The following is a 27997-nucleotide window of genomic DNA, read 5'->3' on the forward strand; positions in this document are numbered from 1 at the left end:
CAAAGGTTTTAAAGGCTACCGGTTTATATTTCTATTTATAATCCCTTGAGTTATCTAACTACTCAGTATAATTTAAAAAGTAACATTTGATTTCCTTGAAGCCGTTACAATAGAATACAAAACTGTTGAACACCAAATTAAAAGTAACAAATACAACATTGGAAAATAACCTAAGGTACAATTGGTGACCATTGTCTTTGAATATAAAGTAATTAGTAAAAACAGACCAAAATATATTATTTAAGTAGAATACTAGCATTCAACAACAAATTAAGTGAAGTGGAATTTAATGATACATTTGTTTGAGAGTTATTTTAATTCATAAAATCAATGTTAAATAAGTATTATATCTATATTTTATTTTTCAGATAATGCAGCTATGAAGTGTAGGTATAATGGGCATCTGATGAGCCTTCCCTGTTGTGTCCAGGATGTCTACTACATGGCAGAGTACCCCCTTGAATAATACAGCTACTATTTTACATCTACCTATAGAAAGAATCAGTTTACAATTTTTGGCAAATTCCATCGAAATATGAAGGTCATTAATGCATTTCTAGTGTTAAGTCCATGTGTATTTGTATAGGACTTATAGTTCAATTCAAAGTCCGTCCCATAGCCAAGAAAGCGTCCGTGTCCTCGAGTCTGAATGGTCCGCTAACAAACTCTTTCACAAAAATACAATAATTACTTTAAGTCGAATAAAAACCGCTTTCTTCGCCGGCGGAGCGGACAAGGGCCCTAATTTCACCTTCGCACCCACTTCGCCACTTCTATTTTATTTCTGAGGGAAGAATCCGCTTTGTGTTGGATGACTTACGCTACTGTTTTCTGGAAGCCAAGCTTAATTTGTGTATGGAATTATGTTACATTTATTGAATTTATTTTGCAATAAATTACGTTCATCACCAGTTCAAATTGCCTTAATTAAATTTGACTAATATACAATGATGAGACATTTGAGAGAAATTTTCAAGTTATGGTTATTTAAGGAAAAGATAATATATGGAATAAATACATTAAAGTTAGTTATGAAAAAATAATACTTCTTGAACACTCCATTGAGCCACTGAGTGTTTCTTTCTTTAATAAAAAAACATTTTACATTAAAAATACAAGAAAATGGTAAAGAAGAAGAATTATAGGTTGTTTTTAATAATCACAATAATAGTATTTTTTTCATTATTTGTGATATGATTTTGTATTCAAAGTAAAATCTTTGGGCGGCTTTCGCTTACGTCGTATTAAGCTTTGGGCTCCAATAAAAATTTTACGAGCGGCATTTCGCGGATTCAATCGTCTTTTTATCATTTCGTTTTATAAAACGTTAAAATATAAAATTCAAATGGGCCCTTCAATACGGTTCATTTGGAGCGTAAATTTTCATAGCCAAGTAGTCAAGAAAGTCCGTTTGTGGCCATCATTTTGAAAGTTCTAGCAACATCCGGGACGCTTAATATGGCAGCATGAATAAGTATGATGTTTACAATTCTGAGTTTTCATACAAAACTAGAGCAATTGAATAACAAAATTAATGTTTTTTACATCTACATTACTAGATATTTCTCACTAAATGAATGTACTATAGGAGGATACGTGATTTAAACTACGAGGATAAGGTTGAAATGTCTCAACCAAGTATCTCTTCCTTTTAAATCAAAACACAGTAGCACTTGAAATTGCTGCTACAAAACAAAGCCCCTAGCTTCATTGGTACCACTCAGAAATGGCCAAAACAATCCACAAAACGCCCTACAGCTATGTTCTAATAGTCATTAGTAGTAAAAGCATTATAGTAATCAATAAACGTGGAGCTTTGTTATGAACTTAATAAAATTCTTATCGTGGACACAATAAAATAAATATTAGCGCAAATAAAAATTTAAATACAGACATCTTCATGGCATCATGGGCCATCATTTTAACTTTCCCGATAATTTTGTTATCTAAAAAATAAAATAAAGGTAGGTAGGTATATAGGTAGGTAATATTAACTAAAATATGGCGTCCTAAAATTCCTATCGAATTCACCTTTAACATTCCTTTCGTCCAATGAAAACGAGATCCTTACATGGTCCTGTGTCTACTTGACTATCACAGCCTATATCATCTGAATAACTGCTATATATGAAAATCGATTATCCTCTAGCTCAAGCTCGTATTTTTATTTGTTACATTCTATAGGTACGTGTAAACCATTGATTAATCAATTTTAATTCAAAATAAATACGTTACATTAGGTAATTCTAGAAACTTTATTTATGTACATAGATGTTTTTTGTCCTAAGCATTAATGTTGCTTAACATACATTTCCTTATTGGTATCATAATAATAATTTTTATATTATGTTAATAAAAGTACCAATATGATCCGTATAACATAAATTATTAATAGACGTTGAATTCTCGAACCATTTAGATGGTATCCAAAACCAATCTCCTGTAAATCTAAACTTGGCGCACTAATTACGTATTCGATGTGGCGGAGTTCAAGATAAAAGTTTGCCCATCAACCTTAGCTGTAATTAGCTGATATAAGGGCTTGTTCAAACCAGCACATTGTAAAGCGCGTTGCCTTTAGTTAAAAAATAGTAAACAATTATTAAAGAAGAGGCTAATCTTATAATAACGATACAACCTAAAATTATGTACTCTGTCTAAGTGTCTACTTAGGTATGTAAAAAAACGTGACGTCCCCTGAAATTGAAATGTAATTTTAGAATTTTATACTTCCGTAATGATAAATAATATTGTATTCCCTCTATACAAGCGGCTATTCTTATTTTGATTATTTGTCGTACAAAGTAAGTATAATGTTAGAACGGCTGCAGTAGGCCATTTATATCTACACATACCAGTTACATACAGGTCTGTGTATATTATCTACGTACCGAACCATACCACTATTCACTCACACGATAATCGTGTTCATACCTACTCAAGTCATAACGATATAAATAATATAGGTGATAGAGTAGAGTAGGGGGAACTGATGTTTATTATAAATAATAATTATAACACTAGGTACCTACTTAGCAAACAGTTGCTTGTTTGCTGATAATAGATTGTAGCCAATAAATACCTGTCTAAAGTTACACGTTGATTAACAAGATTTCGCTACAAAATTAGTTATAATATCCTTTTAATAACATTTATGATGCGTTTAATTATTGCACGCGAGATAAGCGTGTTTTATTGAAAAAGTTGTGCGCTCGCGACTTAGATTAGTTCACAACTTGCACAATAATTTAGATTGAGCGATGATTCGGAACGCGCCCGTTAGTAACGCGCGAAATTTCGCGCACCACAGATAATAAATTAGATACAAGATGTGTTTACAAAATAAAAATAATATTTCTTCGATTTTTTTATTCGTTGTCATTTGGCGTATTGTGTTAAGAAATTGATAAGTATACCTATATTGTATAGGTAGTTTATATTTTTCAGATTTAGTTAAGTTATTTTTAAACAAAGTTTGTTATTTTACTGTTCATACTAATTTTAACCGATTCTGTGCGGATGGCACAACAGTTGTGCTATGCCATTTCTTTTGTATATGGCGGGTGGCACCCGAGAGGTGCCAAAATTTGAAGCCATAAATCTGGGATAAATTGACGTTTATCAAAGTTGTTCTGAAAACAAAAGTATCTTTATTTATGACGTAGTTCCTTCCTAGAATGTCAGTTTCAGCAGATCACGTGATTTCACATACTTCCATCCATCCATCCATCCATCCATCAGCCTTTTGAGGTCCACTGCTGGACATAGGCCTCCCCTAATTGGCGCCACTCCAACCGGTCCCATGCCCTTTGAAGCCAGCGGTTTCCCGCCGTCTTCTTCAGGTCGTCGGTCCACCTGGTCGGGGGGCGGCCTGAACTCCTTTTGCCTACGCGTGGTCGCCACTCGAGGACCTTCCTTCCCCACCGGTTATCGGTCCTCCGAGCGATGTGGCCGGCCCATTGCCACTTCAGCCTGCTGATTTTGAGAGCTATGTCGGTAAGCTTAGTTCGTCTACGGATTTCATCGTTGCGAATCATGTCTCGTAGCGAAATACCAAGCATAGCCCTCTCCATAGCACGCTGAGCGACTCTGAGCTTTCGAACTAGGCCTACAGTAAACGACCACGTTTCGGCGCCGTATGTCATCACTGGCAACACACATTGCTCGAATAATTTCGACTTCAGGCACTGAGGAATTTTGGACGAGAAGATACTCCGTAATTTCCCGAACGCAGCCCAGCCGAGTTGGATTCTTCGAGTGACCTCCCTCTCAAAGTTGGACTTACCCATCCGGATCGTTTGTCCCAGGTAAATGTACTCGTCAACAACTTCGAGAGGAGCGCCATCAACAACTACCGGTACGGGTGTGACATGGACATTTGACATGATTTTCGTCTTGTCCATGTTCATCTTAAGACCCACCCGTTGTGAGGCACTGTTGAGGTCTCCTAGCATTTTACTGAGGTCCCTCAGCGAATCTGCCAAGATGACTATATCATCGGCAAATCGAAGGTGTGTGAGGTGTTCGCCATTGATGTTAACGCCAAGACCTTTCCACACCATCAACTTGAACACATCTTCCAACGCAGCGGTAAACAGCTTCGGCGATACGACATCGCCCTGTCTAACTCCCCGCTGCAATTGGATAGGGTTCGTCCTCTGATCGTGTACTCGGACTGACATGGTGGCGGCTTTGTTTACACACTTCAACACCTCGATGTACCTATAGTCGATCTGGCATCGCTGAAGGGACTCCAGCACTGCCCAGGTCTCGATAGAATCGAAGGCTTTCTCATAGTCCACATAGGCAACACATAGCGGCAGATTATACTCCTCGGTCTTCTGTATAATCTGCCGGAGCGTGTGTATGTGGTCCATGGTGCTGTAGCCTCTTCGGAATCCGGCTTGTTCGGGAGGCTGGAAGTCGTCAAGCCTGCGTGCAATACGGTTAGTGAGGACCCTCGAAAAGAGCTTATAAACATGGCTCAGAAGCGCAATGGGCCTGTAGTTCTTCAATAGGGTTTTATCGCCCTTTTTGAAGAACAGTACCACTACGCTTCTGCTCCACGCTTCCGGGGTAGTTCCGCTATTGATCACGGAATCGAACAACTTTTGGAGCGCCACTAGTACGGGTTTTCCGCCAGCTTTTAGCAGCTCTGTTGTGATTCCGTCATCTCCCGGTGCCTTGTTGGTTTTAAGCTGTTTGAGAGCCCCTCTAATCTCGTACAGGCTGACTTCCGGGAGGTCCTCGGTGTAGTGTCGGGTCAGCTTAGCACGTTTGTCGTTCACAGTCTTACGGGCTGGAACTCGTGCAGAAGTATACAACTGTCCGTAGTAATTCTCGATCTCCCTCAGAACTTCGGGCTTAGACGAAACTATGGTGCCCGACTCGGTCTTCAACCTCGTCAACAGACTCTGCCCAATGCACAGATCTCTTGCGAACACTTTGGAGCCTCGGTTTCGCTCAATAGCGTCTTTTACGCGATTAGCGTTATAAGAACGCCAATCGCGTCGCCTACCTTGGGAGATCTGTTTATTAAGCAGCCTGTATTTCGACATTGAGGTTGGAGACTGCACACACAGTTCTCGTCTCTCCCGCATAAGACCGAGAGTATGCTCTGAGAGAACTCGATGCCTACCACTGGAGTGGGCCTTGAAGTACTTAGACCCTACCTCGTGGACAGTTGCTACAACCTGGGTGTTAATATCGTCCACGGAAACGCAAGAATCGAGGCACGCGAAACGGTTTCGTAACTCAATCTGAAAGCCTTCGGAGCCCTGGATTTGAACAGATGTTGGGCGGAGCGTAGACTTCATCAGGCGTGACCGTTCGAGCTTAACGTTGATATTTAATGTGCCTCTTACCATCCGGTGATCACTTCCGGTTTTCACCCTGTTGATCACAGAGACATCATTAAATATGTGCCGTTTGTCTGCCAAAATGAAGTCTATCTCGTTCTTGACGGTACCATCGGGACTTATCCAAGTCCACTTTCGCTGTGTCTTCTTCTTGTAGAAGGAGTTCATCATAAAGAAGTCTTCCCTCTCCAAGAAGTTGGCAAGCAAGTGGCCTCGGTGGTTCCGTTGTCCAACTCCAAAGGGTTGAACCTTCAGTTCGTCACCATTTCGCGTGCCTAGTCTTGCGTTAAAATCCCCCATAACAACGGTAAAATGGGTTTTTGAAGTATGTATGGCTCTACTTATGTCCTCATACATAACCTCAACCTCATCGTCTGGGTGTGTCGACGTCGGCGCATATACCTGTATGACCTTCAGCGAATACCGTTTAGATATTCTGAGTATAAGGTACGCTACCCTTGCCGACACACTGTCGACCGTTACCACGTTGTTAACGAGGGATTTGTGGACTAGGAACCCGACACCTCCTTGAGACAGGTGTTCGCCCTCCCGGTGATAGAACAAGTTGCCAGATTTAAGGATTACCGTGTCCTCCCCCTGTCTTCGGACTTCTGATAATCCTAAAATACTCCAGTTTAACTTGTCTATCTCTTCTTCCAGCTCCTGTATCTTCTCGTCGGTCCTCAGTGTCCTGGTATTGTATGTTGCCAGGTGCAGAAGTCGTCGTGTGTGGTAGCCGACTCTCTTCCGGGGATTCTTAGCACCCCCTGCCCCGCCGTTACCTTGGCCGCTACCATAGCCCGGAATAGCGGGGCCGCCGGGGACTGGGGGCCGTGGCTTTTCTGCACCTGTCATTGGGGGTTTTTGCCATAGTCACCGCGCCTGGCATGCGTGTTGGTGACCGCAGTAGGTGTTATTCATACACGGGAAAATGCTGCTGCCCATCTCCTGGTATTGTCCCTTAGTCGGCTCTTACGACATCCACGGGAAGAGAGGGAGTGGTGCTATTCGAGGCCGACACCACACGGCTCACATACTTCAGGGATTGTAAACCTTTCAAAAAATATATTATATTATTTTGCAAATGATTGTGATTGTATTACTATAATAGTACCTACTTTTAGTTAATAGTAAGCCAATAGAAACTGGATTAAGATATTCGTACTTTGGTGTTTATCTTTGTCTGAATAAATAGCGCAATCAATTTCGATATTCTATTAGAAACCTATCCATTAATAATTTGAATTTATATTCTAAACAAAACACCAGAAAAGAACTATCATAGCGCTCTCCACGTCTCGAATGTTCATATTTAATTCTATAGTAACACTAAAACAATCAATTCATCAAAAACTTACAAAAATGTTTACAACACCTGATAGAAATAAGACACTTACCTTCCATTTCCGTTATTACACGTAGATAGTCAGTTTTGTAAACACTAATCGAACTGTTAAACCATTCACTTTCGCTTTTGGGTGGCTACTAAACTTACAGCACGTGGAAAAAGCAAAAAAAAACGATAAGTTACAATGGCGGATGGCACCTTAGCGGTGCCATCAAAGTCCCTGGCGTTTGGCACCACAGTGGTGCCACGAAATATTTGTTCGCCGCCAGGCGTTAAAGTTTGTCCAAGAGGCCGCCGCATTGAATCGGTTAATCAGAAATAAGTAGATAGCTACTAAAAATTCCATATTGCAAGTGCCGTTGATAAATCAAGTAGAAAATGATTTTTCAGTCCGCCAGTAATCTCGGAATGAACACCGGTCATCAGAAATATATTTTTTTCCTAGCATCGAAAACAGGGAACTGTAAAATAGGACTGAGTTTAGAAAGTACTTTCCCATTATCTCTACATTATTACAATTTATATTATAACTTCTACAATATTATTACTAACTCATATTTGTTCCTTTGTAAAGATACCACATCCAGAAGTTAAATATCGTTGTTCTGCACCGTCTTGTGAAGTTGCTCGGCTAATAGCTTAACACGTTACGCGTCGTAACGAGTTGTTTAATGAATTAAATCCGAATTTACGGCAGTCTTGCTTTCGTGGCTCGAGTTGCACCGCTTAGATAACTTGTGTTTAAATTATTATTATGATATACTCACATCAGTGCATACTTGTGAGTTTGAAGCCAGTCTGTTAGTTAACAGATTGATTATAAATCAGTAATACGCGTGAAATAATTAGATTATCAATTAGTAATCGTATAAGAATCAGAATTTGCATGTACCGACCATGTTAAATACAGTAAAATAACTGAGTTTTCTACCCTCATGAGATCTTACCCTATTTCAACTCTCTCCGCCGTTTCAATAGTCACACAAAAGAAAAAATCAGTGGTAATTAGCTTCGTTCTACGTAGTGTCATGCTAACACTTGCATATTAAGTTACCTACCATTCTGTTTATGTGTTTGATAATTAGCAAGTAACAAATAACTTAATTATTGTATGTAGGTAAAAAAGACAAGTCATAAATTAATACAGTCCCAATTTATTGCAACAACGATTAATATAATATTAATAATACAAAAATAGCAACAAAATATACAAACAATTGTATGTTATATTATGCGTACAGTTTTACATTTCATTACACTTATGACTATATAGCGACATCTAGTGAAAAAACGAAATATTTTACAACGGCAATATTAACAGGTAAAATTGACACAATTCAAATTACTAAAAATTACAACGTGATAAATACTAAAATAAAAAGCCTGTACACCATCATTAAGTACATTCCAATTCATATTATTTTATACATTATGATATTAGCACCAATTTTGTAGCCAATATAAGCAAACACAACCTACAAAATTATTTAATTTTTATATCGAGAGTTTTCTACACGAATTAGAAATCCACCTGATGTTAAGTAGTCAATGTCACCAATTCAAATATTTAATCGTTTGCTACGTCCACACGTTTGCCAAACCTCAACAAGCCGTCACACATTGCAACATACGGATAAGGTTTGTGGAGGTTTGAAAGCATTTGTATCTCAGCGTTTACTCGAACAAAACGTTTGTAGATATTCGAGGTTGCGGCAAGTGGCATGCGTACAGACGCGGCATTGTATATATTTCTGACAGTAAGTTGGAACGTGGTAATAAACATAGCGAAATAATTTACCAAAATGAAAAATACCCCCGCAGTCCCGGCAGTCCCCGCAGTCCAACCAACAAGAATTCCATCAACTATAGCAATGTGATGCATTTGCATAGCAGCGATACTTCCCTACACTAAAATTGCGCATTTCCCCTACACCACTCTTTCCCAATAAATATATATTACAAAAAAAAAGGCTTGTAACTCCGCCTCTAGTTCTAGATGAAATGATAACATTAATGATGGTAGTGGTGATATAATTATTGCTGAATAAACATCAAGCCAAAGTCACTCGTTGCTTTTGCATTCTTTGCGATAAGAATCGTTGTTCGGGTGACAAAGGCTCACCTCTGAACCTTTTGTATCTGAAAAAATATATAAAAAAGAATGTACAACTCAAGTTAATTTTACTGTAAACTGGAAATATTCAAGTTGCGTGCGTTGCATTCAAGATCAATAAACATTTTTTTATTAATAGTGATAATTGGAATTTGATAAGTATTTGTACATCTGAGTTTCCAAAATAAGAAATAAGTTAGTTAGTTAGTTATTAATACTACATTTTCAAAACAAGTTATTGTGTTATATGTATAACTTACATCATATCATAGAAGAGCCTCTGTTCCTGTGACAGCGAAGGTTTCGTCTCCTCTAATGCACTGTCTACATCTTCTTGGTACACGATCACAGACTCCATGCTTTTCTCTTCATTGTTTACCTGTAAAAAAAAACGTGTTTTTAAAACCTTTGAAGACAATATCATTTTCTAGTAGCTAGAAGTTGGAATATATATATATTTATTCCAACGACTTCTTCGTTGCTTTACATTAACTAAACTTATTTAATATCCCTCGAACAAGGTTATACATATAAATAAGATTCGTGCAAAATAAAAAATATTCTTATTCCCTGTAGTAACTGTTGTCCACTCTAAATCATCTTTAAAAGCAAAACATTTTAACGGCGTTGGCATCATTATACAAACCCCACGGAGCCCTAAAATATCACAAAAGATCATACCAATTGCCTCTCTAGCCTTCCCAGTTGCGCGGTGACCAACAGGGACTTGAGATCAGCTGGTGAGAACCCTTCTGTCCGCTGCGCCAACTGGTGCAAATCCACGCTATCATCGATCGTCACACTCTTCGTTATTGTCTTGAGCACTTCATGGCGGCCTTTCTGTAGAGAACAAATGTCTAATGAAAATTACTAAATATTTTGGTGTACAAAAGATTATGCACTCAGTCACTCATTTAACATTCGTTGACGATGAGATGCGCTAATGAGCGATAAACGTCCACATAAAATATCGCTCATTTACATGGGCACTGCCCAACGTACTACGTAAATCGTACCGTAGGTAGAGTCCGTGCCAAACACTTAGTCCGCTGTGAATATAAAACAAGTCGCGTCGCAATAGCAAATTAGCTAATATCTTTAGCGAGACGAAGCGCGGCGCCCTCGGTGCTCACTCTCGCCCATGGGTAGCCAGCAGCTGGTTCACCACGCGGTACACACCCAGCCCGGACGTACCGGGTCCGGCAGCGCGCAGTACACGTGTCGCTGCAGGCGGCCGGGGCGCAGCAGCGCGGGGTCGAGCAGGTCGGGGCGCGACGTGGCGGCCAGCACGGGGCCGCGCCTGTACACACCCAGCCCCGACGTACCGGGTCCGGCAGCGCGCAGTACACGTGTCGCTGCAGGCGGCCGGGGCGCAGCAGCGCGGGGTCGAGCAGGTCGGGGCGCGACGTGGCGGCCAGCACGGGGCCGCGCCTGTACACACCCAGCCCCGACGTACCGGGTCCGGCAGCGCGCAGTACACGTGTCGCTGCAGGCGGCCGGGGCGCAGCAGCGCGGGGTCGAGCAGGTCGGGGCGCGACGTGGCGGCCAGCACGGGGCCGCGCCTGTACACACCCAGCCCCGACGTACCGGGTCCGGCAGCGCGCAGTACACGTGTCGCTGCAGGCGGCCGGGGCGCAGCAGCGCGGGGTCGAGCAGGTCGGGGCGCGACGTGGCGGCCAGCACGGGGCCGCGCCTGTACACACCCAGCCCCGACGTACCGGGTCCGGCAGCGCGCAGTACACGTGTCGCTGCAGGCGGCCGGGGCGCAGCAGCGCGGGGTCGAGCAGGTCGGGGCGCGACGTGGCGGCCAGCACGGGGCCGCGCCTGTACACACCCAGCCCCGACGTACCGGGTCCGGCAGCGCGCAGTACACGTGTCGCTGCAGGCGGCCGGGGCGCAGCAGCGCGGGGTCGAGCAGGTCGGGGCGCGACGTGGCGGCCAGCACGGGGCCGCGCCTGTACACACCCAGCCCCGACGTACCGGGTCCGGCAGCGCGCAGTACACGTGTCGCTGCAGGCGGCCGGGGCGCAGCAGCGCGGGGTCGAGCAGGTCGGGGCGCGACGTGGCGGCCAGCACGGGGCCGCGCCTGTACACACCCAGCCCCGACGTACCGGGTCCGGCAGCGCGCAGTACACGTGTCGCTGCAGGCGGCCGGGGCGCAGCAGCGCGGGGTCGAGCAGGTCGGGGCGCGACGTGGCGGCCAGCACGGGGCCGCGCCTGTACACACCCAGCCCCGACGTACCGGGTCCGGCAGCGCGCAGTACACGTGTCGCTGCAGGCGGCCGGGGCGCAGCAGCGCGGGGTCGAGCAGGTCGGGGCGCGACGTGGCGGCCAGCACGGGGCCGCGCCTGTACACACCCAGCCCCGACGTACCGGGTCCGGCAGCGCGCAGTACACGTGTCGCTGCAGGCGGCCGGGGCGCAGCAGCGCGGGGTCGAGCAGGTCGGGGCGCGACGTGGCGGCCAGCACGGGGCCGCGCCTGTACACACCCAGCCCCGACGTACCGGGTCCGGCAGCGCGCAGTACACGTGTCGCTGCAGGCGGCCGGGGCGCAGCAGCGCGGGGTCGAGCAGGTCGGGGCGCGACGTGGCGGCCAGCACGGGGCCGCGCCTGTACACACCCAGCCCCGACGTACCGGGTCCGGCAGCGCGCAGTACACGTGTCGCTGCAGGCGGCCGGGGCGCAGCAGCGCGGGGTCGAGCAGGTCGGGGCGCGACGTGGCGGCCAGCACGGGGCCGCGCCTGTACACACCCAGCCCCGACGTACCGGGTCCGGCAGCGCGCAGTACACGTGTCGCTGCAGGCGGCCGGGGCGCAGCAGCGCGGGGTCGAGCAGGTCGGGGCGCGACGTGGCGGCCAGCACGGGGCCGCGCCTGTACACACCCAGCCCCGACGTACCGGGTCCGGCAGCGCGCAGTACACGTGTCGCTGCAGGCGGCCGGGGCGCAGCAGCGCGGGGTCGAGCAGGTCGGGGCGCGACGTGGCGGCCAGCACGGGGCCGCGCCTGTACACACCCAGCCCCGACGTACCGGGTCCGGCAGCGCGCAGTACACGTGTCGCTGCAGGCGGCCGGGGCGCAGCAGCGCGGGGTCGAGCAGGTCGGGGCGCGACGTGGCGGCCAGCACGGGGCCGCGCCTGTACACACCCAGCCCCGACGTACCGGGTCCGGCAGCGCGCAGTACACGTGTCGCTGCAGGCGGCCGGGGCGCAGCAGCGCGGGGTCGAGCAGGTCGGGGCGCGACGTGGCGGCCAGCACGGGGCCGCGCCTGTACACACCCAGCCCCGACGTACCGGGTCCGGCAGCGCGCAGTACACGTGTCGCTGCAGGCGGCCGGGGCGCAGCAGCGCGGGGTCGAGCAGGTCGGGGCGCGACGTGGCGGCCAGCACGGGGCCGCGCCTGTACACACCCAGCCCCGACGTACCGGGTCCGGCAGCGCGCAGTACACGTGTCGCTGCAGGCGGCCGGGGCGCAGCAGCGCGGGGTCGAGCAGGTCGGGGCGCGACGTGGCGGCCAGCACGGGGCCGCGCCTGTACACACCCAGCCCCGACGTACCGGGTCCGGCAGCGCGCAGTACACGTGTCGCTGCAGGCGGCCGGGGCGCAGCAGCGCGGGGTCGAGCAGGTCGGGGCGCGACGTGGCGGCCAGCACGGGGCCGCGCCTGTACACACCCAGCCCCGACGTACCGGGTCCGGCAGCGCGCAGTACACGTGTCGCTGCAGGCGGCCGGGGCGCAGCAGCGCGGGGTCGAGCAGGTCGGGGCGCGACGTGGCGGCCAGCACGGGGCCGCGCCTGTACACACCCAGCCCCGACGTACCGGGTCCGGCAGCGCGCAGTACACGTGTCGCTGCAGGCGGCCGGGGCGCAGCAGCGCGGGGTCGAGCAGGTCGGGGCGCGACGTGGCGGCCAGCACGGGGCCGCGCCTGTACACACCCAGCCCCGACGTACCGGGTCCGGCAGCGCGCAGTACACGTGTCGCTGCAGGCGGCCGGGGCGCAGCAGCGCGGGGTCGAGCAGGTCGGGGCGCGACGTGGCGGCCAGCACGGGGCCGCGCCTGTACACACCCAGCCCCGACGTACCGGGTCCGGCAGCGCGCAGTACACGTGTCGCTGCAGGCGGCCGGGGCGCAGCAGCGCGGGGTCGAGCAGGTCGGGGCGCGACGTGGCGGCCAGCACGGGGCCGCGCGCGCCGCCCTCCGCGCCGTCCAACCTCGCCAGCAGCTGGTTCACCACGCGGTCCGTCACGCCGGTAGAATCGTGACCGCGCCTAAACACAAACGATACCTTTTTTTTATTTTACTCATAAAATCATAGAGTAGTAAAGTTTACTCACTCCTAACAAGAAAATGTAACCAACAATTGAAATTGTCACGGTTATATTCGTGTCACTATTTTCGTGTTTGAAAAATATTAAAAAAAAAAATTTAGAGCAATTTTCATAATTGCTCTAGAAATACATTCGCACACGGACGACTGCATGCACATACTCTCGCGCGCATACACGCGTTCACGCATGCACGCTAATAAATACACATATATTAAGGCATGGTTATCAGTTTAAAATAATCAACCAAGAATTTCTATAACACACTAAATGTTCATTTACTTTTTACTTATATATTAGTAATTAAAATCATGACACTTACTTAGGAGCAAGACTGTCAAACTCATCAAAGAATAATATGCACGGCCTTTGCATATCTGCCCTACAAACGAAAAATAAAATTAGCATATACCACACATAGTAAGATTTGTTAAGTTTTAAAAAGATTTAAGTTAAATCCTTACTTATCAAATATGTCCCGCACGGCCTTCTCACTCTGACCTATGTATTTGGACAGCAACTCGGGGCCCTTCACAACGAGCAGCTTCATGTTGGCGAGCCTCGCGAGACACGAGCCGATGTGCGACTTGCCCGTGCCCGGCGGCCCGTAGAGCAACACCCCGCAGGACTGCGAAGGGAACAACGCTGGATACTGGAACAAAACATATTATTTAACATACACAGTATCTAATGCCAGGGGTATATTCTATTGATCTAGATTATGGATGCACAGACCGCGGCCCGCGGGCCGCATGCGGTCAGCCGGTCGAATACTGGTGGCCGCCGACAGCAAAAATAATACTTTCGTACATTCGAAAAATATTGAATTCTATTCCAGAATAAAACTATACTTCTGGCGGCCGGCCCGCCATGAGTTCATGATTTGCCCGAGTGGCCCCTAGTCTTAATAAGTCTGTGCAACCATGATCTAGATTAATCTAGATTAGTAGGTACATCAATATATAAACGTATAAATAATGTACGTCACAAACATCTGATTCTGTCATAAAATACCGTATTTAATGGGTTGCCTGTGTACAGAAGTTAATTCCTAACACCTAGTTGTTTTGCTGTCTGTGACACAGTACCAAGTGAACCATAGAAAGTTTTATGAACTTTAAATATATTTTGTCAAAAAAAATACCATAATAGGCCAGAAAATGCATTCAGTGAGCTCCTGCTTCACGTCTTCCATTCCACCGACGGGCCCCCAAATATCAAATGCCTTGGCTTTCTCCACATCCTTGGTCACATCTTCCACTAAACGGGGCTTCGAATCTTCAGGATGTTTTTCTGTAACATGTCAAAATTAGGCATCGTGTTTATAAGGTTAATGAACCCTGGTTAACAAAATTATCTTGTAAAAAGATTATCTTAGCCGCGTTTTAAATCCGAATTACATGTTTCAAAAATTTGAATGACACAATACAAAAAATAGAGTTGTGATGGCAGTGCGGGTCGCGTTCAAAATTTTCGAACTATACCAAAATTGATGAAGACCAATTATAAAATCTATGTAAACAGGATGCACTCACTTTTCTTTTTAACACCTTTAAATATCTTCTTGTTCAGGTAGTCCACGATCTCCCTAACGCTGCAGCCGGCCGTGTCCATCGCGAGTTTAATCACATCGTCGTCTTCCACGAGAAACGTGTCCCGAATTTTGTCGTTCAACAAATGCTTGAATAGTTCTTCTCTTTCGTCCTAAAAATCGATATTTAAAATGCATAGCCCCATACCCCATAGCTCAAAAACTGATCTAGTATAAGTATTATACAATATAAAAGATAAATTCGCAATGATCAGATATGCAGGATATTAGTAATATAAAATATATAATTAAACAAACTCACTTGATTAAGCTCCTTTATATCGAAATGTGCCGTGAACAGTGGCTTGCCACTAAAGTGGCTAAGAATAGGGTGTAGAGACTTCATGCTAAGTGACGTCATCAGCACGCACACTCCCGCGCACGATTGCAACATATGCTTTATTACTACTGCCAGCCTGGTGAAGAAATTTTAGACATTTTATGAAATAATGAATAAAATAATAGTGGTGCATATAAAATTAGTATTACTTTTTAGACTATGCTGCTTCCGCCCTAGAATTTAATTATGTTTTATGTGTAATATTATTGGTACCAAAAAAGCACAGTATACCTTTGATAATAAGCTATGTCTTGTGGCGAAGCACCTTCCATGTTCGGCGGCACCAGCGCATCAATGTCATCACAAATAAGCACTGCTGGACTATGTTCCTGACACATAAGTATAGCCTTGCCTAGCACCTCCGTAATGTCTTTACGGCCTTTCAGTGATCTACAATGTAGAATGTGTGACCAAACAGTCAGTTCCTTCTGAACTATGTGGCAAAGGGCGGATTTTCCTGTACCGCTCATACCTGCGAAAAAAAATCAATAAGTAACAAAATAAGATTAATTTGAAATAGATTAATTATTTAAGTAATTTCGGAATTTGCAACAGAAATAAAAAAGTCTTTAAGCCCACTACAGAAATCCTAATGTATTTTGCCAAAAGACAAAGACTATCTAAAACATTATTTCACAACATCAAATTATTTGTCTGCTGGTAAAAGACATAACAGTTATTTGCACTTACCAGTAACTAAGACATTACTCTTAATTTCAGAAACTCCTTTAAAATTAGCCTCTCGATGTATTTCAAAATAAATATGCGACACCACATTGACAACTAGCTTCTGTACTGACTTCATTGTCCTACAGTAATTTTTAGAGTCATATTCGTAATTCGACATTGTAATTTTTGGAAGCACCAAGTCTGTGTCACTCAAGCATTTTGCAGCAACTGTGCAATGTCTAAAAGACTCTGAGTTAAGCATTGTATATTTAAGCTTCTCTGGCTTGAGTTTGAATTGCAAAAAGCCATTACTTATTAGCAGATTTTGCTTAACCATACTATCGTTTATAAGAAAACGTTTGCCAGAATGTGTGCTCTCAACAACACATTTCTTGAACTTCTCAATCACATCTATTTCTGTTTGGGTTTTCTCAGAATAGGTCACTATATCTACATGCTCTGGCTGTTCTATTTTATCGCCTATTATGTCGAATATTATTTTTGTACCATTTTCAATGTTAATAATTACATTCAATGCTTTAGGAATGAGTACAGTTGGTATATTTTTATTGTATACTTCACGACATAGACTTCTAAATACAGTATTATCTACAGGCACTATTTCAACACATAAGCCATCTATTTGACTGTTAACAGCATCAATATCTTCTTCCTCTTTATTTTCTTGTAGTACTAACGGAATATGTTTCATAGTAGCTAATATCACAGTAGAATCTTTATACTTTTCATTAAGAAAGTCTTCATGCATGAAAACAATGTATGGATGAATCAGGTTCCTTTTACCATCACAGTCCATTGGGTGTGCACGCAGAACAATCCTCTCTGGTACACTCATGTATGGCTTGAGCAAGCCACTATTAATTAATCCTATGTTATTAAACTGATGATTACTCTTATCAGGCATGTGTGGTAAGCTGCTTTGCAGACTGCTATGGAAACTGTTAAAGGCATCTACTTTTACTACAACTTTACTGTGGTTTACTAAAATTCCAGTCTTCTTGGGAGTGAAGACAATGGGCATTGAAGTGGATATCCAAACAACAGCCTTCTGATTAGCCACTACTAATCTGAGTTGATCTAAAATACGAAGCTGTAAAATATCTACATTGTTTTCCTAAAATGAGAAAATATTGCTTATTAATTTGTTATAAATACTTTTAACCCAAAGATACTGTTATATAATAAATATATCCTAAGTTAGTTACAATATCTTAATATAATAACAATCAATATTTTTTATGTTGCCACTGCAACCGGTTGTCCTCTGTAAAGCATATCATAAATGTATTCTTGATTGTGAAGGGTAAGGTGGAACACCTCATATTAAAACTCAGATACTTGACTCACACATGGTACTAGTAAGACATAATTTTTAAATAGCTAATAATTAAGCAGTACTTAATAGCAACCCACCAGTATCTCCTGATCATCAGGGCTATCAGTGTCAATGTACAACTCGTCCAGCACCTTGATATCTCCATAAGGTGCAACAAAGACATCAGCTCCCTCTTCCAACCCTACAAGCCTGCTGTACACCGGGTTGCATGCTAAGTGGCCTTCTGGAATGTTGGTAGAGTATACTACCCAGAGTAATATCTGCTTCTCCTTGCTCAGCACTTGGATGCATTGTGACTGTAATTAATATAAAAACAAAAAATTGCAGTTTTCATAGTAGATTGTTTTTATAGTTTTGATGTTTTGATATAGTTCTCCAGATGGTAAAAAATTGGAGTCCTCCATAATGTGAGTTAGAGATGTGCTACCCCAGAGGACAGTGTTGGAATGCCTCATAAAAATAAAACTTCCAACCAACCTGTCACCTCACAGCTATGTTTGCAATGCTCTTATAAGGCATGTATAGGTGAATAACAGGTGGCAGAATCCTTTGTTTGAAGGGTAAACGTTTGAAGTATATTTGGTGGAACTCATTTTATTGATAAACATCTAATAATATTATTACTTATTTGTTTATGTTTTTACAAGCCCCTAGTTCAATACTGAAAATCAATCAACATTTTAATTATTTTTTAAATATGTAATTTTATGTAACCTAAAATAACATACAATAAAAATTATTTCGTTTTTATTTTATACTAACTGTTACCGCATTTTTTATTTTAATGAAAAGACACTAAACTTTTATCCATAATGTAATCTTACCTGATCAGTACCCGTGTTATACTTTGAACTGATGTAAGCAAAGCAGGACCTTTCATGGGTATAAATTACTTTCAATCTAACTCCTCCCAACATTTTAAATTACACTATTGTGCCACTAATATGTACATTGAATATTTTGTACTATGAAAATATAATTAAATTTAAAATACTTTGAAAAGTTATAGGAAAATAAATACCAACAATAATTTTGTTATCACAACATTGCTAATTTTGACATTTAAGCATGTCATTGCCCCTGATAACATATCACCAAACGACAAAACACTATGTACGTCAAAAATGCGATGCAATTTACGCAACCGTATCTAGATTTTTCCATTTAAGTAAATATTGACTAAAGCATTCATTATTTTTTCACTTAAAATTTATTATTATTTAATCTATATTATTCATTAAATTTATTATAAAAATAATTAAGAAATTTTACGGAATCAGAAACGTTAAACGTTATTTACGTTCCTTTCATGCTTTTTTAAAGCTGCGAGTCTAAATTAGTATTTCCAATTATATTATATAGTACTATATTTCGGTGAAATAGAGTAATAAAATAATTATTTTTATAAGTAATACATAACTTCAGTGTTATAAATCACATATAATATTCTAATCAAATAAAATAAGTCCAATATTATCAATCTTTAAAGGAATACTGAATAAGAAATCTTTTACCGCATGGAAAGGAACGACGTTAGAGCTTACTTTTTATTGGTCTGTTGATTTGCCAATAGAAATTCAAAGCAACGGTTTTTGTAGATTGCTCTATTCGGTTGCGTGTTGAAATAACGTAATTTTGGATAAAGTTTACTCGGGTGTGCTGTTATTCAGTTGTGAAAATTCTTAGATAGTTTAAATTTTGTTTAAAAACGGCTGACGCCGATCTGAAAACTGTAAGTATTCAATTATTTATGCAATAACGCCTGACGCTACGTGCATTATTAGACGTTCAGTTGTTTTGCCTCCATTTTTGGTCGTTAGACGTGATGATTTTGAAACTTGTTTACGATTTATTTACTATTAGTATCTCCATAAAAGCGTGTTATATAATATACTAATAGTGCCGTTGAACCATACACGTGATAAAAACGTTATATTGTTATTAGGAGCTATGGCGCCAACGAGATTGGCATCGAAGCCGATCGGCGTCAATGAGAACTTCAACGGTATTCTGAGCCATGGAATCACGACAAGGAGTAAGCAGCTGGCTACTCTGAAGAGTTACAAAGACAGTTTGAAGGTGCCAAATAAAAGAAAAGCAGATAGTCCGTTGAAAGACATGACTGCGAAGAGGGCGGCTTTCGGAGACATCACCAATGCCTTCAACAAGTCGTGCGCCACCAATGATAAAGACAAGGTCCAGCCGCTCAAAAAAGTTACGGTGGAGACCAAAATGCTCCCCACAGTGAAGGTTAATAACCCTTTGTATACCTACTTACCTCATTTATAAAAACTAGTTGAGGGTATTTACTTTATAAAAATCTATGTAACACGTAAATGTGGGCTTCTGAATCATTAAATGTTCTAAATTAGCCCTATATTTCTACGTAATTCATGTGGCAAAAACATTGTTTTGACAAAAAAAGGTCACTGAACTTTCCCTCCAAAAATTTTTGCTTCACAAATCAACATGCTGTTTAAGTTTGGTTATTGAAAGATGCTTCACTTTTGTATCTTTTATTATATATTTATTCAGCTCACATTACATTAAGGAATTGTGTATTCTAAAAATGTAGTACAATAATAAAATATTGATCTAATAATTGGTATATCCATATACAAAGAAATTTTTAAATAAAAGCAAATTTATTCATTATTTATATATAATAAGGATTTTGTTACAAGAAGTTGTTAAAGTGTCTTGCAAAACAGCTGATATGCTGTGCAGATACTGTTGGCCTTGACACAGATACTACATGTTAACATTTGATATTTTTAAACTTATATTTTTATGCAAATAAAAACTGTTATTGATTTTTATTTGACATTTAAAAACTTATTAAAAAATATGTATGTAGATGAAGACTTATTGAATTCTATACAAGTAAAGTTTTACTAGCTGTTAATAACAAATAATAATAAACGAAGTTGATAATAATTTAGCAATGTATGAATGTGGATGAATAAAATGCTCTTTTTTGTAAGGCCTTATGAGATGTTACATTTTAATATTCTTATCTTAATTAACTAAATTTAAATTTCCTAAAAGTTTTATAATATTTTAGAACATCAAACCACAGACACAAACATTGGTTAACGGCAAAGCCTCTAAAGCCAAGCAGCTACAAAGAGCAGCAACCAATGCTATAGAATCAGTACAGAAGCACTTTGCCAAAGATCCACCTAAGCCAGTAGCCACTAGAGCCCAGAATGGCATTCTCAAGAATGTGGAGAGGAAGTCCATGGGCAAGGAGAATCAGAATCAAAGTCAGAACTCTGCCAAATCAGCCAGGAGTGATGTGTCCGGAGAGCCATCGCTTTATATGACAGCACTGGAAAATATGTTAGTATTTATAGGAGTTAATTATTTTATCACTTTTTTATTTTAGATTATTTTTATTTTACACAATAAATTGATAGCATGTTGCAGATGTACATTGCAAGGGGAGGTATATACCCAAACTATGAAATATGTTTTTTTCAGAATTGATAGAGTTTTATATAGATATACCCAGAACAATTTCTGGTTTATCTAATATTAAGACTTTACAGGGACATCTGTAATCAGCTCTAAATAGGACTTGACTCCTACTTGAAGCCCATTACTTATGTACGGTAATTAGGATTAGAGCTTACGGCACGTTTTGAAGCCGTCTTGTTCAATCCTGAAACCACAGCATCATTAACACATTACTTTCCCACTGTTGGGTATGGTTCTCCTCTCAGGATGAGAAGGATTACGCTATAGTTCACCACGCAGGCCAAGTGCTTATTGGTAGACTTCACATAACTTTGGGAACTTTTTTTAAAGATCTCTCAAATATGCAGCTTGACGCACAATGTTTCCCTTCGCCATTAAAGCAAATTAAAATTAATTTCTAATATCCATATTACTTTGAAATGTACAAACTTTGAAAAATCAAAGCTGTGTGTGTCTGGGATTCGAACCTCAGACCCCCCGATCAAGAAGTCTAGTTTCAACCACTAGGCTCTCACTGCGCTGGATCTGGAATAGGGAACTGGAACCGCAGTATTCATGAAATGTCACTGTGTAGTACCTACCTACTATGTAGGTAAAGGCTAATTGAAATTTTCATGGTGCGATTTATTTCCGCGTGCGCGGTAATCTGCTGCTTCCCCTGCAATGGTGGGTAACTTATATTGATCTCTTTCTGTACGGATTGTGATCGTGTTTCGCCGAGTTTGCGAGGGCTTCCGTAATTGTAGAAAACTACAGTCTTGTGAGTTAAAAAAAAACAACTATGACGTGTCCGCGCGCAGAGCCAGTGAATATCGGTCCGGTAATTCTCACTCTAATTTTGTTATGTGCTATTACTTTCTTTATTATTGTCATTTGACTTCATTCATTATAATAATAAACCAAACTTTATATTTGCACGTAGGTATTGTATAGCCTTCTACTTTTTAAATCCTGTGAAATAAAACTGATATGTTCTTACTATTGTACAGCCCTAAAACTGTTTCTGACTTGCAGCAATACTTCAGTATTGGTAGGTGGTAGTGGTGTATGCTTCAATCGGAGAGGTATTACCACCACAACTATCACTAGTGTGCATCCTAGCAGATCCGCATTTCGATGAAAGAGTTGATTATCTTAGTCCTCAGAAAGTGTAGTAGAACCTGTTGTATATGGAATTAATTATGGACAGAAAAATAATGTCATTGTATTTTTGCAAAATATTTGTTTTTTATAGAAGTGTATTTCCCTAGTAGCCCAGCAGAACCAACAAAGGAAGAGAAGGCAATTGCCGAGAAACTCGACAAGGTGAACTTGGATGACAGCGTCAACCGCTCCCTTGATGCGGAGACGGAGACGCCTCACAAGGTCCCTGAGGGTGTCGCGGACTTTGACCAGGAGAATTGGACTGACACAGTCCAAGTCTCCAACTATGCTATGGACATCTTCAACTACTTGAAGAGTAGAGAAGTGAGCTATAATTTATATTTCATCAATTCATAACACAAAATTAAAATGTCTTAATTTTTAGAAGGTTCCCATTTAAGTTTGTTTTTAATTTGATAATTTATTTTATCTGAATTGAGTAATTCCCACACTTACTAAACTTTAACAAATGACTGATATAAAATCATTTGTTTTTCATATAATTCCTTTTGATTTATTTTCCAACCATCGTAATTAGTTGACACCACAATACACCTTGGAGAAAAACAAGATAATATTTTACGTAGTTGGCATTAGAATTGAACCCTGAACTTCGCAAATTTAGCCAGTATGATAACATCGCGTCATACCATTTACAAAAATTTATTGAAAACTAATATAGAAGTAAAAAAGTCGATAAAATTATTCCACAATTTTTGTTATATTTACATCATATACTTATTATTTACGAAACTTAATTACTCGCATAAACAATGTTCGCAATGGTCTTGATAACAGATAATAGGCTACGATAATTTTAAAGAGGTCACTTGTACATGGTGTACATGCTCTCATCCAGCGCCGGATATCGTCCTTAACGGGTAACATCCGCGGCGTTCAATGATTTTATATGAGAGCGTCGATCACGTACGACGGTACGAAGTATGATCGAATATTTTTTGCCTACTAGTTGAATTTGTAAAATTAACGTACCTTCTAGTTACTGAAACATTTAGAAATGCCAGTGAAGCTTACACAAATAAATATTTTTTTAATGTAACTGCTGTTTTCTAAGCTAAACGATTCCTTCACACGATACCAAAACATCTTTATCGTTTCTTCTGTTGATTCAAATATTTTCGTGAATTACTTGACAGTCATTTCACGACGAAAATATCCAACTATAAAATGTCGATCCTGAACGCGACATTACATTGGAACGGAGCCGCGCGGAGAAGCTTGTTGTATGATGAACAGAAATTTAATAACATTTTAACTTTACAGTTATACAGATTTTTAGTCACTGCGCAAATTTGTTCACGTTAAAAAACGGATTTATTTAAAATTAAGTAAAATATAGGCACTATCGAAAAAATATAGTTTTCAATTCGTATCTATTTTATTCATTTGTATAGATATACTAATTTGTATCCCTATGAATATTTGTTTTTAGCGACTTTTCCCCATTGACGATTACCTTCAACGGATGAAAGGCATCACATCGTGGATGCGGGCGCTGCTCGTCGACTGGATGGTGGAAGTGCAGGAGAGCTTCGAGCTGAACCATGAGACGCTCTACTTGGCCGTGAAGCTGGTGGACCTGTTCCTCACCAAGTCTACCAAGACGCAGGCAGAGAAAGACCACCTCACGAAGGAGGAGTTGCAGCTGTTGGGGGCTTCGGCGCTTTTCATCGCTTCCAAGTTTGATGTGAGGAGAATTTTGTCAATGTATAATATCTATAATTTTAAGGCGAAGTGCATCAGTAGACTACTATTATGAAACATCTTTCATTGTGTAGTAAAATCTCCTCATGGTTACACATCTTTGAATAAAAGGTAATGCACATGATATTAGTTATATAATGTGTTAAATAGATTTATTAAGTTATAGTTAAGTATGCACTCTAAAAAAAAATAGAAGTTATGTAAAATGTAATGTGTGTATGAACAAAGGTCCTATTTGTGAAATTTTGCCTGTCCCTAAAAGGTTATTGATGGACTTTATTAAGTACACGATTTTAGGGTAGAAAAGGGGGGAGCTCAAGGAACTTCTTTCCCTGAATTCACTACTGAATGGTAGTGTATATGTACTTTGTGTGGATTGCAGGAGCGCATCCCACCGCTGGTGGACGACTTCCTGTACATCTGCGACGGCGCGTACACGCTGAGCCAGCTGCTGGCCATGGAGATCAACATCCTGCACGTCGTGGACTTCGACCTGGGCGTGCCGCTCTCCTACCGCTTCCTGCGCAGATACGCGAGGGTGAGGACTGCATATTGAGATCTCACAATTTGTTAATATGTCTCTAAATATGTGAAATTCAAAAGGTACTTATCATTACACATAATTGCCGAAACTTGTCATGTACTTAAGATTTTACCAATGTAAGAGCGTAGTTTAACTTACGATTAGCAGTCAAATGTCAACATAGTAGCAGTGTGTAGCGGTCTGATTGATCCATGAAGTCTAGACGAAATATATTTTAAGTTATTACATTAATTAATAAAATTGTCAAACTTAGGCAATTTGGGCAATGTTTTCAACCAAACACTACAAGCATGCAAATTATTTAAATATCTTTTTATTGAGGTAATTATATAGATATTTACATGACGTGTTTATGCTTGTGGGTGGCTAATGCATGCTACAAGTATACCGTGTGGTGTTGTCAGTGCGCGCGCGTGTCGATGCCGACGCTGACGCTGGCGCGCTTCGTGCTGGAGCAGTGCCTGCTGGAGTACGGGCTGCTGGCGCACTCCGACAGCAAGATGGCGGCCGCCGCGCTCTACCTCGCGCTGCGCATGAAGGCGCTCGGCGGCTGGACGCCCACGCTGCAGTACTACACAGGTTACACCCACCTCCCACTCGTTACTGAAAAATAGACATCAAGACGAAATACAATCTTATTTTTGGTGAATTACTACAGTAATCTCGTGTCCGTATTTTCATTTTATCACGAATATTTTCATAGTAAAGAGTACCCTATGGTGTCTCCTATAAGATGTTCTACTTTTACACGAAAATTTCGTTAAAGTCCATTAAACACTATAATAGATACCCAAATTGACTCACAATAGTTTTGTTTAATATGTTAACCAATATTATAGACTTAACTATAAAAAAATATTACTTACTGCTTATCCATGAAGTGTAAACAAATAATTTATCATTTCACAAGAAACTCTATCTTATTAGCTATGTAAACATTACTTTACAGGATACTCACTGAAAGAGATCCTCCCGATCGCGCTCGCCCAGAACGCGACGCTCCACAAGAAGCCCAAGTCCGCCATCAGCACCGTGCGGAACAAGTACTCGCACACGATCTTCTTCGAAGTGGCCAAGGTTCCCCTCGTAGAAGACTCGGTACTGTGCAGTTGAGACCGGCCGTGTGGCACTTTACACTTTGTGAAAACCGTACTAAGGTGGGTCCAAATCTTTTAGCCTATTTGTGTCTTGTGTGCTCTTAGGGCTTATGTTACACGACAAATTTTGATATACGAAAGGACAAAATTATGTGACAATGCAGTGGACACGAGTGTAACGGAAGCCTTATCCAAAATAGTGAATGCTTGTTTGTTATTTAATGTTGTGTCTTAAAATCGACTGCGCCGGAACTCTACTGCCCAAAGTTGCTTTAAGATGTTTGGCTTTAATTATGGAAAGCACTGTCTAAAGCTAATTATTAAATATAACACTGCCTTATATTAGGAATTGTTTGTTAGCGGTAGTTTATATTCGAAGTGCAACACGATTATTGTTAGATGTCAATTTGCAATAGGGTTTTGGTGCCAATGTGTATGTAAGGTGCCACAATGGTTCTCCTAATACTATAAGTTACTTGTATATGACATTTTGGTAAAGTTTATTTTAGGTATGTAATGTAATTTTGTAGAGACGCAGACAAAAGTTATCTGGCGAGAGCCAATCTAGAGATCAATTGCTGTTATCTTTTGCTGCGACTTGGCGTGAGTAAATAGGAACTCGTATGGTCAGCTACAAAAGTAGTACTAATCAAGAAATTGTAAGCATATAGTTTTCGGTTAGATAATATTTTTATTTACAAAACATTTTCGTCTACGATTGTACTTATTCTGTATTTATTGATATTGTTTTTGAGATGATAAACTAAGTTTATCGGCACGTATCTCTTTTGACACTGACTGTGCGTTTTCGCCGAGATGTTTATTTACAACTCGTGGAATATCGTAAAAAGACTGAGGTATGCTGACGAATTGTAGCACAGGTATGTTGATACCTCCACTTAGATTATATTCTAGTTACGACTTAGTTGAATGTGCCATAAATTAGTATGGCGAGCCTACGATCACCACCGAGACGTAAGGAGTGTATCCTTTAAGTTAATGGAGATATTCGTTTTTAACCAACGAAACCAAGTTTCTGTGGAAATGATCTCCAGTTTTGTTTGATGTAAAAGTAAACCAAAAGCCAACCAAAACAGATCGACTTACAGACGTCTTGACCTCAATAGATTTATGATGGCGCGTGTGCGTTGGCGAGTGATGCACTTACAAATTTTGATGTTAAATTTTTGCTTTTTTGAAATTTTAAACTTTATTTTGTTATACTTAGATATTGTTTTTCGGGAATAGTTTTTATATTTTTATTTGCAAATTAGCAGTTTTACTGATTATACCAAAATAGTATTCAATTTTATGATCAATTCACGAGTCCCATTTGCCACTGCACAAGCGTTTTACGCTTCATATTCCAATAACACAATTATTAATTGCATAATCTTGCATAGCTGCTTACTCGCATATATTTTTATAATTCTGTCTTCCTATAGAAAATATAGGGTATCTTGACAGGGTTCTTTGTTGTATTTATTTGTTCTGCTTGAGGTTCATTGCTATATCTCAATGCCTTTGATCCAATCTAGTTTTTTGTACATCTCATTACTGAGTCTACCAATTAGGGGAAGGCTACTATATATAGTTTTGAATTATTAATTAACAATTGATTGTTGTAATTCCTGTAAGTGTTATACAATATGATGCTCAAATAAATTTAATTATTCTTTTTTCATAAATATTATTATTCTTTCGTAAAATTTTATAAGCATAAAACTCGTAATTTGAGTACATAAAAACGACTTGTCGATTTCATTGGCATAGCGAGAAATCCTCTTTAGAAATAGTGTGTATCGTGTCACAATTGTATATAAACGTTTTAGGTAATATGTTTTACAAAATTCTCTAGATATAACAGCACCTCATAAGGGAATCTTTTGTTTAAGTAATTTAATTGAATATGTAATAAAATCAGAATTGGATTGACTTCCATTGAAACAAATTTGGTAATAACATGAACTATGTATGTATTTTGTGAAGTATTTTTGCTAACATCGGGTCTACACGCGCCGATGGCAATAGTTTTATATAGGATGTGTATTATTGTACTATGTATGTTTCGAAAACTTTGCTACAGTACATTTTAATTATAATTAATATAATTATTAATGGATTTTTGTAATGTTTTAATAATTAATTTACATAGTAATTATTGTGAGATTATTCGCATCATTGTCTTATGTTTTGTAATTTATCACATTTTAAAGAGTACAAAATATTGGAATGTTATAATATGTTGTTCATTAATGGTAAGTTTTAGAATAATTTCACTTTTAAAAACTGTTTTTTCTTAATATCATTTGTCATCTTATTTTACATGGTTAATATTGTAAAACTGACTTGTAAATAAAAGTGATTTTGGTTTGGTACATATGCTTTCATTTATCTTCCTCTTTAATTACC

General features: G+C 41.1%; 2 protein-coding genes across 4 annotated transcripts; one reads left to right on the forward strand and one right to left on the reverse strand.

The window, feature by feature from the left end:
- Positions 1–9997: 9997 nt before the first annotated feature.
- On the reverse strand, positions 9998–18678 carry Pex1 (peroxisomal biogenesis factor 1). 2 transcript variants are annotated; one of them, XM_073081063.1, is made up of 11 exons: positions 18421–18678; positions 17674–17892; positions 16261–17374; positions 15802–16042; positions 15493–15646; positions 15175–15343; positions 14784–14932; positions 14104–14291; positions 13962–14021; positions 10514–13582; positions 9998–10159 (listed from the first exon to the last, which is right to left on the reverse strand). In XM_073081063.1, exons 1-11 carry the CDS (start codon positions 18511–18513, stop codon positions 10129–10131), a joined length of 5487 nt encoding a protein of 1828 aa, XP_072937164.1. In that variant the 5' UTR covers positions 18514–18678; the 3' UTR covers positions 9998–10128. The 2 variants fall into 2 exon arrangements, with proteins under 2 accessions (XP_072937164.1, XP_072937165.1); XM_073081064.1 differs by lacking the exon at positions 18421–18678 and adding an exon at positions 18074–18226.
- Positions 18679–19164: 486 nt separating this feature from the next.
- CycB3 (cyclin B3) lies at positions 19165–27963 on the forward strand. Of its 2 annotated transcripts, none has more exons than XM_073081065.1 (8): positions 19165–19328; positions 19542–19846; positions 20661–20938; positions 22327–22543; positions 23673–23927; positions 24327–24482; positions 24893–25067; positions 25438–27963. In XM_073081065.1, the coding sequence occupies exons 2-8, from the start codon at positions 19547–19549 to the stop codon at positions 25599–25601; spliced, it is 1545 nt and encodes a 514-aa protein (XP_072937166.1). In that variant the 5' UTR covers positions 19165–19328; positions 19542–19546; the 3' UTR covers positions 25602–27963. The 2 variants fall into 2 exon arrangements, with proteins under 2 accessions (XP_072937166.1, XP_072937167.1); XM_073081066.1 differs by having other exon boundaries at positions 22330–22543.
- Positions 27964–27997: the final 34 nt, after the last annotated feature.

This window comes from Epargyreus clarus, unplaced genomic scaffold (assembly GCF_041222505.1).
Source record: "Epargyreus clarus isolate Ecla_fem2 unplaced genomic scaffold, WU_Ecla_fem_2.2 ptg000015l, whole genome shotgun sequence".
Lineage (NCBI taxonomy): Eukaryota > Metazoa > Arthropoda > Insecta > Lepidoptera > Hesperiidae > Epargyreus > Epargyreus clarus.